Source organism: Monodon monoceros, unplaced genomic scaffold (genome assembly GCF_005190385.1).
Source record: "Monodon monoceros isolate NGI ecotype Baffin Bay Population unplaced genomic scaffold, NGI_Narwhal_1 Super_Scaffold_14, whole genome shotgun sequence".
Taxonomy (NCBI): Eukaryota; Metazoa; Chordata; class Mammalia; order Artiodactyla; family Monodontidae; genus Monodon; species Monodon monoceros.
In genome coordinates this window covers 14,029,747-14,049,139 of record NW_021703770.1, presented here as the reverse complement: position 1 = coordinate 14,049,139, position 19,393 = coordinate 14,029,747, and the positions used below count along the sequence as shown (strand labels likewise).

Here is a 19,393-nt window from a genome sequence, read left to right as displayed (position 1 = left end):
GAAGGAAGGAAGGAAGGAAGGAAGGAAGGAAGGAAGGAAGGAAGGAAAGGAAGGAAGGAAGGAAGGAAGGGAGGAAGGGAGAAAGATAGAAATTGCTGTGCATTAAGGCTATACAAATTATAAAAAGATATGGTCACTAATGACATTGAATTCAATCTTTGCAAATTCTAAAAGAAAGAGAATTTGCTTCTGTAAAGTGAGAGAACAAATGCTTACGTAGACCTGGGCCAAGAAAGCCAATTTCCATTTTCCTGGAATCAGTTGTAATGGGAGCCAAGACAATATCCTGTCTCTCACTGAGATCTCATTTACAGAGGTCATGAAACAGTCCTATTATACTTCATTTAATCCTTGATCACAGATTATACTAGTAGACAAACTGGTATTTCTTTTTTTTTTTTTGCGGTACGCGGGCCTCTCACTGTTGTGGCCTCTCCCGTTGCGGAGCACAGGCTCCAGACGCGCAGGCCCAGCGGCCATGGCTCACGGGCCCAGCCGCTCCGCGGCACGTGGGATCTTCCCGGACCGGGGCATGAACCCGTGTCTCCTGCATCGGCAGGCGGACTCTCAACCACTGCGCCACCAGGGAAGCCCAAAACTCGTATTTCTTATTGGACAGTTAGATTACCTGTTGCTAAAGGTGTAAAGTTTGAGTGACACAATGTAGAAGGAAAAAAAAAATATTTCATTTCAGCCAGTTCTAAGCCACTGTGACAATACACCCAAATAAGCTAAAAAGATCTGAGATAGACCCATACCATATGTGTAACACAAACTCAGATAATTTCCATATTAGTCCAACAGCATGTAATTCTTCATTTATCTCATGGCTCTCCCAACGGTTACCAAGGGGTAGAGAAATTACTTCCTCAGTCTATACCAGTGTTGAATAGATGCCTGCTTATTTCTCGTACAGAAAAGTCTAGATTGGGGGGATTATTTTGAATATGAAAAAAGTTATATTATAGTTGGCCATGAACTTATTGACCTGTAGATTTAGAATGGACAGTAGAAGTCATCTTTGTTAACCTCTTCATTTTACAAATTCATTTCAACAAGTGCTCATTGAGTACCTGAGGCCCAAAGAGGCCTGAGAAGTGGTTGTCAACACTGTGCTTTGAGTCACCTGGGAATATTTTAAAAACATGCATTACCTGGGCTCCAACTGAAGAATTCTGATATAATTGCTCTGGTGTGAGGTTTGGATGTTGGTAAGTTTAAAAAACTTCTCAGGTGATTCTCATGCTCCTAGAACTACCCTCTCCCCCCAGTAAAAAAAAAAATGGCATTAAAATTTTTATTCTGTATCTTATCCACTTACTTAAATTAAGTGATTTGATGAGGTAAAGGGGGAGAAATGAGAGAAACTCTCCAGATGCCTCCTCACTTCTCTGGGCTTTCATAACCTTGTCCCTTTTACCTCTATAGTTATTTTTCCAGCTAGTCCAACCTCTTTTTAAAAAATTAAGTTGCATACCTACTGTAGAATTCACAAATCCTATTCCCTCAAAATGTGATTTTACTCCCCATCATGGATATTGTGAAAATATTTTCAGTTAAGGATAAACCATGCCTGTAGCTGACTGACTTATCCTGTCTACCAGAGCTACCAAGGAGCTCTGCTCCAAACCTCGAGGCTCAATGGTGACCTTGAGATGGTACAAACCCCAGCTGGACCACTGCTCAGCAGTCCTAACTCCATCAGTTTCCAAGGAAGTACTTGTTGCTATCAGATACTGGAGACAAATTAGAGGAAGAATTTCAAGGACTTTGAGGCTTGAGAGAATGGTGTGGATAAAAGTCAATAGTCAGAAATGAGGAAGTGTAGAACTTAGGTTGTAGGTATAGAAATGTTGTGTGAGATCAGCCCCTAGTGGGCACTGTAACGATTACAATTGTTCAGGCTTTGTGTTGAGGTGACGTGGCTTGCTGTTGGAACAGTATTCATTGCCACGTCAGACCACAAGTGTTCTAAACACAGACTGACTTCAGTTGGCAGAAATATAACATTCTCTTTATTATATAAATATATAATATTCATATTTCCCAGGCTATATGGCAAAGGATCTCTCAGCTTCTCTCTAAAACAGACAGCTCTTAAGTTGTTTTCTATCACTTGTAGAAGAAAATCCTAGAAACTCCCTAATGTAGAGGACAATGGTCCCATATGATCGTGCTTCTTCCCACCTCTCCATTCTCACCTCCTGATTCTTCAGTGTTCCATTCACAGTGTCAGGATGAGAAAGTTTTCAGGTGGAGATGGAGGAAAAGCATTCCAGACAGGGGTATTCTGTATGCAAAGACCCAAAGGGATTAAAGAGTGTGGCACACTTAGGGAATTCTAAATGTCTTGGTATTTCTATAGTCTATAGTGTGAGTGAGAATGGACGGCTGGGCCTTCCAGTCTAGCGTTCATTTCCTTCAGTTTGGACAGAGACAAGGTTAGAGAAATATTTCTCTACCCTGAGATAAACAAAGTACAAGTGAGATGGGTTTTGCAACTGACAACTTCTTAACAGAGGTAGGGGTGGTGGAGAACGTGGCCCTGAGAAAGCCCACGTTCTGTCTAATCCGGGTAGCCTGTCCTCAGCTCCACTGACTGGTGTGGGGAAGGGTGTCCAATGCTGTGGGATTTCCCACATTTTCAAGAAGATCCCCAAATCTGGATTTTTAGGAGAATTCTGCTCCCTATGCAACATCTATTCATTCATTCAATACTATGTGTTGTTCTAAGCCTGAGGCCAAGGCTGAGAACAAAGCAGACAGAAGTTCCTACGTTTGGGGTGCTTCATGTCTGATAGGGGAGACAAATAATTTTAAAACTAAGTAAATTATTAAATATATTAGATGGTAATAAGTGTTATAAAGAAAAGTAATGTAGGGGAGGTGGCTGAGAAGGACTGGAGATGTTTTACAGTTTTAAATAACGTGGTTGGGGAAGGCTTAATCAAGAAGGTGACATGGAAGAGTTTGGATGTCACATAACTGATTCACTCATTCAATACATTCAATGGCATTTATTGAGCATTTACTATGTGTGAGGCATGATTCTAGGTACTGGGGATAGACTGATGACGAGACAAAGTTCTTTCTTCCATGGAGATTGTATTTTTGCTGGGGAGACAGATAATAAACAAGAAATCAAGCAGGATGATGTCCATTAGTGATTCTTTGCAACAAAGAAAATAAACCAAGATAATGTGCTGCAGAGAGGTGGGGGAGAAGTGGCTAGGTCGGACAGAGAATTTGGCGAAGGCCACTCTAAGTGACAACGGGTGGAGTGAAGGGAGCCTGCTTTGCAAAGGTCTGGGGAAAGACATTCGAAGCCAAGGGAACAGCAAGGGCAAAAGCCGTGAGGTGATAACAAGCTAGGTCATGGTGCTGAGCATCAGGGGTGATGCCTTGGTTCGTGGAACAGAGCAAAGCACATTCAGGAGGTAAAACCATGGCCAAGGTCAGGCCCAGGCAAAACTGTGAAACAAAATGTTCGCAGTGACTTCCTCTTTCTTCTCTCTAGACACCCCTTCCTCCTCTACAGGTCCTTCCTTGGCCTCATTTAATCCCCAAGCTCTTTCTCTTTCAAACTTCCTCTCAGAAAAAGATGTGATAGCTTGTACATACTAAAAAATGATAAGGCTAAAAAGCTATTATTCCTCCTAAGGGTATTTATACTTCAACTACAATGGTTTAATTATGAAATTTGATTTAATTATGAAATATGAATTTGATCAGCTGTTTGGGTGTTGGAGTATTTGATTGTTGTGGGAATATATTAATTTCCTATGGATGCGGTAACAGATTACTGCAAATTTAGTGGCCTAAAACAACACAAATTTATTATCCTAGAGTTCTGGAGATCAGAAGTCCAAAATGAGTTGGCAGGGTTATGATCTTTTGGGGAGCTTTGGGGGAGAATCTGTTTTCCTTTTCCAGATCCAAGAAGCTGCCCATGTTCTTTGCCCTGGGGCCCTGTGTCACTTCAACCTCTGCTTCAATTGTCCCGTCTCCGTCTCTGACTGACTTTCCTGCCTCCCTCTCCTAAGACCCCTGTGATTACATTGAGCCCACTCGGATAATCCAGGATATACCCCTATCTCAAGATCCTTCACTTACTCACACCAGCAAAGACCCTTCTGCCATATCAGGCAGCATATTCTCAGGTTCCAGGGAATGAGAATGGGGACATCTTTGGGGGCTATTATTCTATTTACCACAGGGAGTGATATTCTGGACTTTGTGAAATTAGTCCACCAGATAGCGCCCTGCTTCCGGGTTGTTTCTGCTCCTTACTTTTGTTGGAATTGTGGGAATGAAATGGTTCTGTAGTCTTTCTGAAGGGCAGCTGTTCAAGACAACTGAGTAATTTTCCTTAGTCCAAGTTGGTAAAGCCAGATAAGATGGAATCTCATTGCACTTGTATTTCTGAACACACTGTTTGCCCATAAGGTTAATTTGAATGGTAGCTTCTGGAATCGGGTTTCTAACACTGCAGTTTCTGACCTCTCTGGAATTTGAATAGCAAAGGCCTACGGAAGCGGAAATAGTAGGGGGTCTGAGTCAAGGACCTAAAAGAATGGACATTATCGTTTACCAGAAAGGCTCTATGATGTAATGAGTGCTACATGTGGAGCCCAATGAGTTGTTTTTGCTTCCTGGTGGTTTTTTTTCTTAACTTAATTAATTTATTTTTATATTTATTTTTGGCTGTGTTGGGTCTTCGTTTCTGTGCGAGGGCTTTCTTTAGTTCCGGCGAGCGGGGGCCACTCTTCATCGTGGTGCGCGGGCCTCTCACTGTCACAGCCTCTCTTGTTGCAGAGCACCGGCTCCGGACGCGCAGGCTCAGCGGCCATGGCTCACGGGCTCAGTTGCTCCACGGCGTGTGGGATCTTCCCAGACCAGGGCTCGAACCCGTGTCCCCTGCATTGACAGGCAGATCCTCAACCACTGCGCTACCAGGGAAGCCCTGCTTCCTGGTGTTTGAGGGAGCAGTCCTGTTCCTGAACTTCCCAGCACAGGGGTCTTTGAGCCCTGTGGATTAACCTATGGTCTCTCTGAACTGCTTTGTTTCCCGTCTCTCAAAGACTGGCGCCTTGGGGGAAATGAGGCAGATCAGTATTTTAATTAGCACCTGTGTTTCATAAGCCAAGCTCTGTCATCAGTTCCTACTTAGAAGGGCTTGTTGTTTGGATTTTTCCCATACATAGCTTTGACCCATTACCATTTCCTCCTTCAAATTTCTTTCTCAGCTACTTGCTGCATTAGGATCTTTTCTATACTAATCTTTCCTATTCTACTTACTGAGTTAGATTCTTTTCTTTTGATGGTCAAGTTTCCAAAGGTCCATGTCTTATTGATTTAGCAGGTGTAAGTTCACTTCCACCATCCCCTGTCTACTTCTGTAGTTTTTGAAGTGTCTATAGTCAATATTTGTTGATAAACAAAAAAGATGAATTTAGCAGGTGCTCGTGTTTGCTATAATTCCCTAAACAATGGTTTACAAAGATTTAAAAATTATGTTGACTTTAATTTTCATTGTTACATTGCATTAAATCAAAGTTAGACTTTGGAAGAATATGAGTTCTTCTACACTTAATTATTCAAAAAAATATTGTTGAGGGGGATTTATGTTGTTGACTTTAAATGAACATTATCTGAACTGGAACAGCAGGCAGAACAGTTCAGTGAGAGCCTGAATCAAGGAATTGAAAGGATGGCTCTGGCAGGAGAGAGTCTTAGGCTCCAGTTTGGCACTGTCTCTACCACCTGTATGACCTTATGAGTAAGTCAGGCAGCCCTGCCAAGCCTCGGTTTCCTCCTCTGTTAAACTGGGATTTTAAGAGTGGGATTCTTTCATAAGGTTGTGAGAAATAACCTGTTGTAAGTCAAGGGCTTAATACATAGCAGGCAGGCAATCAATACTTGTTGAATAAACATCTCATGGTCAGAGTTCTTTTAATTTTAGCTATGATGTCGAGGGTCTGTAGTCACAGGAGTCAAAGCATTTAGTTATGGGCTCTTATAGTTGGATAACACGAGTCCAATATATCTGTGCAAGGGCAGCGTGGATCATATTTGTTTCAACCCATTAGAGATAATAAGGTCTCTGCCATGCGTCAGGCTGCTGCTGATCTGTGCCCTAGGTGTCATAAAAAGTTCTAAGTATACATCTGTCAGGTGTGGAATAAAATATTTAAAACCATTGATTTCTTTTTAAAATTTATTTTCCTTGTTTTCTTGGCTGTGTCGGGTTGTATTTGCGGTACACGGGATCTTCGTCGAGGTGTGCGGGCTCTTTTGTCGTGGCGCTGGGGCTTCTCTAGTTGTGGAGTGCGGCTTTATCTTTCTAGTTGTGGCGCGAGGGCTCCAGGGCGCATGGGCTCTCTCGTTGAGGAGTGCGAGCTCAGCAGTTGTGGTGCGGGGGCTTCGTTGCCCCGCAGCATGCGGGATCTTAGTTCCCCGGGACCAGGGATTGTCCCCTGCATTGGAAGGCGGATTCTTTACCGCTGGACCACCAGGGAAGGCCCTTAAAACAGTGGTTTAAAACTGAAACAGATACTGTGGTTGCTTGCCAGTAACAAGGGTCATGGGTTTGCTAAGCCAGTGTAACAAATTCTGGAAGAAAGTGTCCCCAAAGACCTTCTCACTGGAACTGAAATTAAGAGTGTCTTAATTTCTGCCTTTAAAAAGTGACTCCGGAGCCATCTGTAAGGAGCAGAGCAGTAACAGGCTGCATGCAAGAATCTTATCTCCTAGATTACTTCTGGACCTCCCCCACGTCAGCACCGGCTGTTTACCATTTCAACTCCCTGAATCCCTACATTTTAAGAATTTGGACCTTTGTGGGAATTCCCTGGCCGTCCAATGGTTAGGACTCTGCGCTTGCAGAGGGCCAGGGGGTTCAGTCCCTGGTGGGGGAACTAAGATCCCGCCAACCGGGCCGCAACAAAACAAGAATGTGGAGCTCTGAAGGAGAGCCCAACTGTTCCTCTTCCACAAGATGTAGCAGCTATCAGGAGGGGATGAAGCATCGCTAGACCTTTGCTCCATTCCACTGGGGGGAAAGCTCTGACTTACACGTTTCCTTCATGAGCCTGGACCCCTTCCACCTGGCCTCGGTTCGGGGTTGGCTCTTAAGAGCCCCTGGGACCTCACCGTTCTTGCCCTTTTTTTTTTGCGGTACGCGGGCCTCTCACTGCTGTGGCCTCTCCCGTTGGGGAGCACAGGCTCCGGACGCGCAGGTTCAGCGTCCATGGCTCACGGGCCTAGCCGCTCCGCGGCACGTGGGATCCTCCCGGACCGGGGCACGAACCCATGTCCCCTGCGTCGGCAGGCGGACTCTCCACCACTACGCCACCAGGGAAGCCCTCTTGCCCGTTTTTAAGTCAACTATGGCCCCCTTCCCAAGTCGCTGCTTCTTGGCCGGCCCTCCCCCAGCGCCTGTAACCGCCCGTTCCAGGGCCACCCGGGCTCGCATTTGGGGGAAAGTGGGTCATCCAGCAATGGCAATAGAAACCCAATTAATTCATCCAGAGACTGACAGAAGGACACGGAGCGCTCGAGCAAGGCACGACTAACCGGGTCCCTGCCGGCTCAACCTCGCTGCCCCGCCCCTCAGCTTGCAGGGGGCGGGCAGGAAGGCTGGTCCCGGGCTCCGCCCCCCGGCCTCGGCCCCCCTGGCCTCGCGCCGGCGGGCGGAAGTGACGCACGCCCGAAGCCATTTCCGGCGGGCCGAAACTAGGAAGAAACTTGGAGCAGCTGAGGCGTCCGACCCCCTGTCTCCTCTGCTCCCGTGCCCCGTGGCCCGGGCCGCACCGAGCTGTCGGGAGCCCAGGCCATGGGGCAGCCCGGGCCGTCCGCAGTGTGAGGCGTGGGGCCTCCCGCGGGCTCCTCGGACGGGCTACGGGCGGGCAGGCGGGAGGCGTCGTTCCAGCTGCGGTCCTGGCCACCGCCGCCCTCCCGGGCTCCCGGCATCATGAACATAGACGTGGAGTTCCACATCCGGCACAACTACCCCTGGAGCAAGCTGCCGGCCAACGTAAGGCAGGTAGGGAACTTGGGGCCGGGGTCCCGCCCCGCCGTCACCTGCTCGCCGAGCCCGCGGGGCCGAGGCTGGCGCCTCTGGGCTGGCTCCCGGCCTTCCCCCGCCCAGGGTCTTGAGATAACCTACCTGCAGCCCGCGGGTGAGGAGGGGACGGTCCTGGGGCCACAGGGGCAGGATGGGGCCGTTTCGAAATGGGATGGAATGGTGTCCAGTGGACTCGCTTGCCGCCTTCGCACGCAGACTCCCTTCAACCGGGCACTGCGCTAGGCACCTTCGAAACAAATTTAAAACACGGCTCTTGACCTCCAGAACTGCGGGATGGTGGGAAAGGGACGAGAAACAAATGAATCCGTTACAGGCTGATAGCAGCTCACACGAACCTGCATGATAGTATATGCGAGCGCGCAGAGGAGGGCGTCAGAAACCGTCCAGGGAGTGTCAGGACGTTGTGTAGGGGAGGCATTTAAATTGGGCCTTAAAGGACGAATAAGAGATAAGAGGGATTCAAGATTTTCCAGCGAGAGGGAAAGTCATTTTAAGAAGCTTTGACGAGTGAAAGCGTGCTTTGAGAGTAGTGAGCGACCTCCTCCATCACCGGAATCCGGAGGTTTAGATGTATTGGTGTGTTTGGCAGTGGGGCTTGGTGAGTGCGTGGGGAGTGGTAGCGGTCAGGGCCGGATTTTAAAGGGCTTTCGGACTTTGTTTTGTTGGACTTCAGTCTGTCAACAAGATGAGTTTATTAGAGATGTTGCAACAAGAGAGCAACAGGAGGTTTTTGTCCGAGACGTAGTTCTCAAATGCTTAAGTGTTATTTTTACTCAGTTGTTTTACAGATATTTATTCAACACCTACTATGTGCTATGCCTTGTTTTAGGTGCGGGTTATTTGCAACAGTCAACACGGGAAAGCCCTGTCTTCATGGAGCTTACGTTTTAGTAAAGAAAGACAGTTAACAAATAAATGAATAAATACATAATATGGTGGGCGGTGGTAAAGATTATGAAGAAGTGATATGTACTGTATAGAAGGCACTTTTTCTCTCTGGTCATAGATGGACCTTCAAGTTCCCGCCATGTTGCTTGGTTGAGAGTGAAATTCTGTTTTCCATTGGTGCTGGACACTGGCATATTTGGAAAGTTTGGGTTGTTGGTGGTGATGGTATAAGGATTATTACTTTGCCTCCTCTCCCAGCTTGGGGTCTTAGTTCCAGGAAATGAATAATTTAAGGTTCTGGCGGTGCATTGTGTGGCAGAGAAAACGCTTGCACTTCAAGATACCAAAAATACAAGGAAGTGGAAAGATAAATTTAAGGAACTCAGAATTCTTGGGTGGCAGTGGCTGCCCATGTGACGTTAATCTTGAATGGGAGGAAGAAAGCTCTAAACCTGAAAGACTAAGTTTCTCTTGTTAAGCTGGAATGAGGGCTTTGATGGGCACTTTTTGTTTTTAGGGTTTTGTGCCATATGGCAAGACAGCTGGAAGAACCAACAATCCTTTGTTTCCATGTTTTCTCTACTCTTTGTTTCACAAAAATAAATGTAACATAATAGAAGAAAGATGGATGATTCAGTTATGTCCAACAGAAATAATTGATCTTAATTAGTATTGGGAAAAGGCTTTTTTTTTGAATTTTATTTTATTTATTTTTTTATACAGCAGGTTCTTATTATCTATTTTGTACATATCGCAAAAACCTTTCCAAACCTTAGTCATGACTATTAAAAATAATCTTAGAACAGTGTTACACTTAAGCGCAAGCATGACATTAAATTAAACCTTTTTTTGGTGAGATCACTTACAAGAATTGGTGTTTTAGCTTAGGATAAGCTTCCGCTTGTAGAAGGTGTTGCAAAACCCATCTGTACAAATTACTTCATGGATTTTCTCTAGCCTTGCTCTTTTTCCCTAGCTCTACCTTGGATTAGGACATCAGCTTTCTGTCTGGTGTCTAGCACTCAGAAAAGTACCTTCCTATCCATTCTTCATACTATACTGTGCTGAGGTTTCTAAAATGCAAACCCAGTCCTATTTCTATTTGTCTCCATAGATTACATGTTGCTTCTTTTTGAATTGAGATGTTAACTCCTCTAGAAAGGTTTTCCTGACCTATCTCTGGAGTAGTTGACCCTCGGGTGTGCTGCCCCAGCACTGTATTTCTCACCCATAGCACTTACCCCACTATGTTGTATTTTCTGGTTACATTACTTGTTTTTGCTTTTGTATTTTGAGCACCTATCTCTTAGTTGGCTTTTAGTAAATACTTTTGCAGTGAATGAGTGATAGTGTCAGTCTGAGATTTTTTTCCAGGAGCTAAAGCTTAGTCAGTTTAAAAGTGGGGAATAGTCCTTGTGTGGAAAGAATTTGGTTTTTGGTGTTAAAGATACTAAGTACTTTGATAAGAGTTTCTGGTAAGTTTTGATGAGTTTAATTCGAAAGTGACTCATATTTCCCAGTTTTGAAAGCTGGTGGAAGGTGATCCAGATTTTTTTTAATGTATTTTTTTAAAAAATATTTGAAAAAATAGTTTTTATATAAATGAGATGAAAATTTTTTACATGGTGTGAGCTATACTAGACTTTCAGAAATACATTAAAAAGTTATGGATCAGGCCATTATTTCAGGATCTTTCTATGTAGTTTACCAGTATTCATTGTTCAGAACAATTCATAGTTGTTTTATTTGAAGGGAAATTTTATGATGAGGTTCCAAGGAGGGTCAATTAAAAAAAACTATTGTGTATTTTGGGGGAGGCGGTGCACATTGGGGTTTGTAGGAGCAAAAGCTTTAGAAAGAATTCTTTATGCTTTTAGCATCATCTGATCCACAGTGGGTGTTTTACAGCCGGTTTCTATGTCACTCCTTCTGTTTTAGTTCCTTTTATCTGCAGCCCAGCTTCATTTGTCAGACCTGGTGGGAATTTCTACAGGGTCTGCACTGTCTCCCAGTAAAGTGACCTTTCTTTCGTTGCCTCCTGTAGTGGCAGCAGTGTTTTAAAATGTGGATGGTGGGAAATTGGGGTGGGCGTGGAAGAGAAGCCAAAGAATCTTTGTGAACAAAGCAATTATATTTTATGTACAAGGGTAGTGAAGAATAAAATCAGCTGTTAATGCAGTTTTTAGTTATTTGTGTGTCTGCACATGTATCGATCAGGACCAGTCATTACTTAATGACTAGCGCAAAGACTTAGATGTTTAGTAGATACTGTATTCTCTAATTAACTTATAAATAATGGGGACCTTATATTTTGTGTAAGTGGCTTGATTTACACTTTTTATCCTGGAGTTACTGGGAACAGAGTTTTAAAGGGAGAAAACGGTTGTAAGTTAGAATAAATTAAGGGACTTATTTTGAAACAGAAGAGTAAATCCTCAAGTTTGGAAGTTGCTGAGATTTTAGCAAATTGTCTGCTGTGTGAGTGAGTGTGTGTGTTCTCTGTTCCTTGAGAAAGAGACTTTTATTTGGCAGTAGAGCTAGAGGAGATCCTTTAAAATTTTACAGAAAGCCTAATATTTTGAATCCCCTAAGTATCTTCAATACTGGCCCTGGTTTTGGTGCTACATAAAAGATAGGAGAGCAGTATCTCTACAATGAACTTTACTCCTAACTTCTTGTAATGTTAAAATGGATGAAAATAATGTCAGCACATAACATTTCAGCAGTAGTGTGGCTTATGGTTCAACCTGTGATAAATCAATTAATCTAGATGCAGGAAGAAAGATTTTTAGTTTTCTCATGTTATGTCCCTTTTTTCTTAAAATGCTACCCACCAGTAGTTCCAGTTGTGTGCCAGTTTATTTAGATGTGAGTTTCATCTGTTTTGTGAAGATGGCCTTAAGTGAAAGTATGTGCATGGACATTTACCTTGGCTTTCAGAAACCTATGAGTGAGAAGTATAATAACTGAGTCCTCTGTTCCTTCTGTCATTAATCTCTTAAGATGTCTTATTTTATAGTGTGTTGGAAAGATCATAGCTAGTAATTAGAAGGGGGATAGCAGTCATATATTAAATTAAGTTTATGGTCTCACATTGAATATGTTAACTATAATCAGACAGACTTATTCTTTGCTTTCATGAGAACCCAATTTTGAACTTAAAACACTAAATTCACAGCTAGAAAGCATTTTGCTCACTAAAAAATATATCGGAAATTCTAAAATTGTCTTAAGTGTTTTCTGATGAGGCCGTAAGATGACGTTTTTAAGAAATAATCGTATTTAGAGGTATATTTTAAGTGTACATTCTCCAGGAATCTTAATTTTTAATAATCATAGCCCTCAACTGTAAGTAGTCATCAGACGGGGATCTGTCCTTAGTGGCCATTCTTAAATTTAAATAAATGTAGGTGCAAGAATCTATCCAGCTACACAAATTGGAGATGGTCAAGAAGGAAATCTTTTGATGATGGCCATTCTGACCTGTGGGAGATGATATCTCATTGTAGTTTTGATTTGCAATTCTCTAATGATTAATGATGTTGCGCATTCTTTCATGTGCTTGTTGGCAATCTGTATATCTTCTTTGGAGAAATGTCTACTTAGGTCTTCTGTCCATTTTTGGATTGGGTTGTTTGTTTTTTTGATATTGAGCTGCATGAGCTGCTTGTAAATTTTAGAGGTTAATCCTTTGTCTGTTGCTTCGTTTGCAAATATTTTCTCCCATTCTGAGGGTTGTCTTTTGGTCTTGTTTATGGTTTCCTTTGCTGTGCAAAAGCTTTTAAGTTTCATTAGGTCCCATTTGTTTATTTTTGTTTTTATTTCCATTTTTCTAGAGGTGGGTCAAAAAGGATCTTGCTGTGATTTATGTCATAGAGTGTTCTGCCTATGTTTTCCTCTAAGAGTTTGATAGTGTCTGGCCTTACATTTAGGTCTTTAATCCATTTTGAGTTTATTTTTGTGTATGGTGTTAGGGAGTGTTCTAATTTCATTCTTTTACATGTAGCTGTCCAGTTTTCCCAGCACCACTTACTGAAGAGGCTGTCTTTTCTCTACTGTATATTCTTGCCTCCTTTATCAAAGATAAGGTGACCATATGTGTGTGGGTTTATCTCTGGGCTTTCTATTCTGTTCCATTGATCTATATTTCTGTTTTTGTGGCAGTACCATACTGTCTTGATTACTATAGCTTTGTAGTATAGTTGGAAGTCAGGGAGCCTGATTCTTCCAGCTCCATTTTTCTTTCTCAAGATTGCTTTGCCTATTCGGGGTCTTTTGTGTTTCCATACAAATTGTGAAATTTTTTGTTCTAGTTCTGTGAAAAATTCCAGTAGTAGTTTGATAGGGATTGCATCAAAAAATCTACAAACAATAAATGCTGGAGAGGGTGTGGAGAAAAGGGAACCCTCTTGCACTGTTGGTGGGAATGTAAATTGATACAGCCACTATGGAGAACAGTATGGAGGTTCCTTATAAAACTAAAAATAGAACTACCATATGACCCACCAATCCCACTACTGGGCATATACCCTGAGAAAACCATAATTCAAAGAGTCATGTACCACAATGTTCATTGCAGCTCTATGTACAATAGCCAGGACGTGGAAGCAACCTAAGTGTCCATCAACAGATGAATGGATAAAGAAGATGTGGCACATATATACAATGGAATATTACTCAGCCATAAAGAGAAACGAAATTGAGTTGTTTGTAGTGAGGTGGATGGACCTAGAGTCTGTCATACAGAGTGAAGTAAGTCAGAAAGAGAAAAACAAATACCGTATGCTAACACATATATATGGAATCTAAAAAAAAAAAAAAAATGGTCATGAAGAACCTAGGGGCAAGACGGGAATAAAGACACAGACCTACTAGAGAATGGACTTGAGGATACGGGGAGGGGGAAGGGTAAGCTGGGACAAAGTGAGAGAGTGGCATGGACATATATACACTACCAAACGTAAAATAGATAGCTAGTGGGAAGCAGCCGCATAGCACAGGGAGATCAGCTCGGTTGGTGACCGCCTAGAGGGGTGGGATGGGGAGGGTGGGAGGGAGGGAGGGAGGGAGACGCAAGAGGGAAGAGATATGGGGACATATGTATATGTATAACTGATTTACTTTGTTATAAAGCAGAAACTAACACACCATTGTAAAGCATTTATACTCCAGTAAAAATGTTTAAAAAAAACAAAAGGAAATCTTTATTAGTACAACTTAGTTTTTTGTTAACTTAAGTGAAGTTATGCTCTCAGACTGCTCTTTTATTTGATATTAAATACTTTAGATAATTTCAGTAAATCCTTTTAGAAAAGGAGGCTGAAGATAAACACATTGAATTTTTGCTCTAATACCGTAGCAGGAAAGTTTGTATGATAAAATTTAAGAAAATCTTTACTCAGTTCTGGAAATTAGAGATTCCAGGATAAAATTAGGGGGCATGGTATTGAAATTTTATGGGGTAAAAGTACTGTTGTTTAGTTTAGAAACTATTTTAAATCTATTTGAAATTTTTTTTAGAGTCTTGGAAATTCACAGAGAGAATATGAGAAGCAGGTTGTCCTGTACAGTATCCGCAATCAGTTACGATACAGAAATAACTTAGGTAAGTAGAGACATTTTTACATTGAGGTAGAAATGACTACTGCTGAATTACATTTTCATAAATCTGTCCTATCTTTTCATTATATATTTCATAGTACTGAAATTTTTCCATGTACAGCCTTTAATAAATTCTATAATGACCCATCACACCTAACAATAATTTGCATTAGCAAGTAGATTCTTCTTTCTAATTCCAATGAAAATTATTTTTTAGAGTACTGTTTATAGATTCATTTTACCTATAGAATATTAATTTTGATTCAGTTGTCCTCTTTTTAGTTTAGTGAGAAAATATGCCAGAAAAGAAGTACGTTCCTTCTTAATGAATTTTGACTTTGAGTTTTGTTTTGGTCTCTATAAATTTTCCAAATAATACAACTTTAATGAAGACTCTTTCTATAATAATTGGAACAAATTTTAAACATAATTGGCTCCATTTTTTTAAAAAAACTTTTTTTAAAATGTTTGCTTTTTATTTGTCAGATTACTTTGATTATTCTGTTGCCCTGCTAGTCTTCCCTCCCATTTGTTACTCTTATTTTAAGCATAGTATTTCAGAGTTAGGTTTTCTATGAAAACATATTCCATGGAAATCAGAGGTTTTTTTACATTTAAAACACAGAAACCAGCAAATAATTTTTAAAAATAGACTTGATTTCATAGAAAACTGCCATTCAGATTGGCTGTCTTGTAAAGTATCATAGGGATTGGATGGATTATAGCTTATGTTTTTGGGGGGAGACATTCCATGCTCACTTTCTTTGCTTTTTGATTTGTTAAGAATTATTTCTCTACTTTTCTGTCCCATACATTTTACTTATATACTCTGAAATCTGTTGCTTGTGGTGTAATTGTTTCTTTGTTCCAACTTAGATTGTTTTATTTTCTTCCAATTTACATACTTCTCTTTTTAATTAATATTAGTTTGTAAAGTGTTTCTCCTTGCATTTATAATTATATTTAAGTATAAGATCTGAAAAAAAACTGGAGAATTTCCCTTTCTTTCCCAGTTAAACATGTCAAGAAAGATGAACGCAAGTACTATGAGGAACTGTTAAAGTACAGTCGAGATCATCTCATGCTGTACCCTTACCATTTATCAGATATCATGGTAAAGGGCCTGAGGATAACACCATTTTTATATTATACTGGGATTATGGAGGTGAGTTTACAGTGTACGTGAATCATCAGGGATGGGATGGGACTTCATGTCGGGGACACTTTGTGAATGATGACCAGCACTCAGCCACGGTGGACATTGTTTCTGAGTTTATAGTGTAAAAAAGACGGTTGCTTACAAGTTAACTGTTGTAGCCACACTTGTGCAAGTAGTTGTCCTTATCAGTGTTTTCTCGGCAGGAAAGTATCTGTCTTTATTCTGTGTACTTGAAGACGTTGTTGACCCTTTGCGCTGTTGTAGCGTTAATCAGCCATTTATGTTAGCACAGTTTGTATAAAATTTATTGCTTTTAATACCCTGTTAAGGTTGAAAATGTGGGTGACAGAATCGAACATTAAGCTCAGAGAAGCTTAATATATTTAGCTGTTTTCTAACTGTAGAAAGAATAAATGATGATATAGACCCAACATTATATAATGCATGTTTCAGAAGAATAGAATTGTATTAGTAGTCCTGGTTGCTAATCTTTCTGTGATTACTAACTTTTAGATGTTAGCCTTTTTCCAAAGGCAGTTTTTAGGCCTGTGTTGAATAGCTTTAAATAGTAGTTATATACTGTTTTTTTGGTGTTTTTTTTGTTTGTTTGTTTGTTTTTTTTGCGGTACGCGGGCCTCTCACTGCTGTGGCCTCTCCCATTGTGGAGCACAGGCTCCGGACGCGCAGGCTCAGTGGCCATGGCTCACGGGCCCAGCCGCTCTGCGGCATGCGGGATCCCCCTGGACCAGGGCACGAACCCATGTCCCCTGCATTGGCAAGCAGACTCTCAACCACTGCGCCACCAGGGAAGCCCCTATATACTGTTTTTAAGTGAGTTTTATGTAAAGCTTGGCAGTATTTATTTAGTATTCATTTGCTGTTAATTCTATTTGAGTGCTACTGTTCTGGGCTCACCAGCCACTTGAAGAGCAGAGGGCAGCCTAGAACTGAAGGAGTTGGGCGCCTGCAGTAGCAGTGAGGTTAGCTCCGTTGAGGACGTGGCTGCCTTCACAGGAGCTCCCTTTGCCTGTCTCCTTAAGCCCCTTCTTCACAGGCACTTCTATAGTCCCATGTCTCCTGTGTCCCTGTTTTGGAGGAAATACAAAGTAAAGCTTGAGGCCTGGCCGCCCAGGTTTCTGTCAGTCCCTTTCCCTAGAACCAGGGTAGCATAATGAAGGTGGCAGCTAAGCAGTGTGTAGAATAGTTTTGTTGCTGTCTCTCTGATTATTTTTCTGGTGTTATCCACAGGTTTGGGGGAGATAATAGAGTGAGGTTTTGTCCCATTTACCAGCTTTCAGTGCATCCATGTGCTTGCTGTTCTCTGGTATCTGTTTTTATACCATTGGGTATAACTCCTGGGCTAAAAATGGGTCTTATCCCCACAGTAAACAGCTGGTTTATTACTGGAGAAACAGATGAGGGTTGCAAGAAGCTGGATACTGAGTTTGACTCTGTTGCTGGTTGGGATTTGGAGGAGCAGAGGCTGCTGAGCGGTTAAGGCCTTTGTCGGCAGTGCTTGTCTTGGATGCTTGTTAATGGAGCTATGACACACTGTTGGGCCTTCTCTCGGGATTCTCTCTAATCCTAGGGTAGGAGTCTAGGATCAGGTATGAAGTGTGGAGAGCCTGGAACCCTGAACTCTGAGAGAGGTATTCCTTGCATAGCTTCCACAGGGCAGAGATTCTGGGCAACTGTCTGGGCTTCATAGTGCGCTGTGAGGAACCCAGACCTGAAAGCCTGACCTTCAGCTGCTAGGTTGGGACCTCGTGGTACATGCCACACTGGGACATGCATGCTCTAGGTTGCCAGGCTCTGATCTCAGTGCTTCCTGTGGCAAGGACATTTTGCGTTTTAACATTTACGTTTTTTTCTTTTTAAAAGGACATTATGAACAGTGAGAAAAGTTATGATTCATTGCCCAATTTCACTGCTGCTGACTGTAAGTATTTAATTATGCTGAAGAACGAGGCAGTGTTTAGAGTGTCTTTGTGCATGCGTGCTCTTGCCTTTCATTATTGTGCTTTTAACCTGGAAGACTTGAAAGATGAGAACAGCAAGCAACAATATTGATAGGAATTTTATCAGATGATACAAGTCAAGTATAAGATTTAGTCTAAATGTCTAAGAGAGGAATATTTTGGAGTGGTAGAATCAGAAAAATGGGACTAGTCTCTATTTCTAGAGAATGAAGTTCTGTTACTTGGGCTGTGGTATATACCAAATGAGGAAAGAAAATTTGTGCACAATATTTTTGCAGCACGATATATGGTTGTTACTAACATAATTTGCTGGTGTTTTATTATGCTTATTTTAATGAAGTGTGTATTTGAAATGTGACATAGTTCTGTTGTGTTAAGAACAAACTTTTGCTGAGAAGTACATTTTGACTTCCTGGAATTGGGAGGACTTCTGCTTTTTAAAAATTTTCTCAGTTAGCATTGTCAAAGTGTCAGCTTGAATTTACCTCTCCCAGTTGCTTGTCTTTTATATTTTGTTTGAAGAATTCTTTTTAATTTGATATCGATCATCTGTCAGTAATCAAAAGAGGAATGAAAGTCAAAGGTTTTTTCCTAGTAGGGTGTGAGTGTACTGACATTTCAAGATGTATTAGATGATTTTAAAGGAAAGGCTCTTTCTTTTAGGTCTAAGGCTTCTTGGCATAGGAAGGAACCAGTACATTGATCTGATGAATCAGTGTAGATCATCAAAAGTAAGTTAGTTGTTTCCCTTCCCTTCAAATTTCTTGTCCTCCTTATCACACAATCTGATTAAATTTTTAAGTAGTAGAAATAATGAATTATGATTTCTTTCATCAAATAAAATATGCTTAATACAGAAACAACTCATCAGTATCTCTAGGTTATAGCTTAAGTGATTATTGAATTAAAAATACCTAAGGCATAAGACATTTCATTTATTTTTAAAAATTAACTTTGCTCTGCTGGTCTTTTCACCTGCTCATTCCACTCCCAGGGTTCACTTCATGGGTGAAATCAGTACACAAATGCATTTTCACCTGGGTTTCCTTTGAATTTCTGGATTTAGATCCAGATTTAATGATAGTGTTTTGAAGTAATTTACTTTGAAATAATTTAAGAATGACTTTTTCCATTCAGTATATCTAGAATACTTTAGATTTTAAAACATGAGAATTTTAAAAGATATTTATTTAGTCTGTTGGAAACTGTCTTGTTATACTGTTATCAATAAAAAAAGAAAGTGGTAATTTTAGATAGATTGCAAATGCTCTGATGTTTGTACCATTGCAGAAATTTTTCAGACGGAAAACGGCCCGTGATCTTCTACCAGTAAAGCCGGTGGAAATTGCCATAGAGGCATGGTGGGTGGTGCAGGCTGCATATATCACAGAAGATGACATAAAGGTAGATAACTTTAAAAGTTAAACATAGGATTTTTATTTTAAAAATTATAATTTTAACTATACTTACATAACTTTTTTACAAAAAGTAACACTAGTTGGTTTTCCTGAAGGAAATTAAATTCAAAATTGTAAATGATCTTAGTAGGCTAGAATATTGGAAGTTTTCGAAAATACTCTTTAGTCATCAGGGAGACTTGACTTGGTTCATGTACAGTCATCTGGGGATTTTACTTACATGTTTCATGTAAAGTGACGTGATGCCACAGCTACCAGCAAT

The 19,393-nt window shown here is 41.3% G+C and overlaps 1 protein-coding gene across 2 annotated transcripts in view; it reads left to right on the top strand.

Moving 5' to 3' along the window:
* The first annotated feature begins 7,747 nt into the window (after nucleotides 1-7,747).
* The window catches only part of FAM91A1 (family with sequence similarity 91 member A1), a 43,245-nt gene continuing 31,599 nt past the window's right edge, over nucleotides 7,748-19,393 (top strand). For both annotated transcript variants that reach the window (XM_029222557.1, XM_029222556.1), the window contains exons 1-6: nucleotides 7,748-8,044; nucleotides 14,495-14,579; nucleotides 15,589-15,740; nucleotides 17,616-17,673; nucleotides 18,377-18,444; nucleotides 19,004-19,117. In XM_029222557.1, the coding sequence (XP_029078390.1) occupies nucleotides 7,973-8,044; nucleotides 14,495-14,579; nucleotides 15,589-15,740; nucleotides 17,616-17,673; nucleotides 18,377-18,444; nucleotides 19,004-19,117 (549 nt within the window). In that variant the 5' untranslated portion in view covers nucleotides 7,748-7,972. The remainder of the gene's footprint in view (nucleotides 8,045-14,494; nucleotides 14,580-15,588; nucleotides 15,741-17,615; nucleotides 17,674-18,376; nucleotides 18,445-19,003; nucleotides 19,118-19,393) is intronic.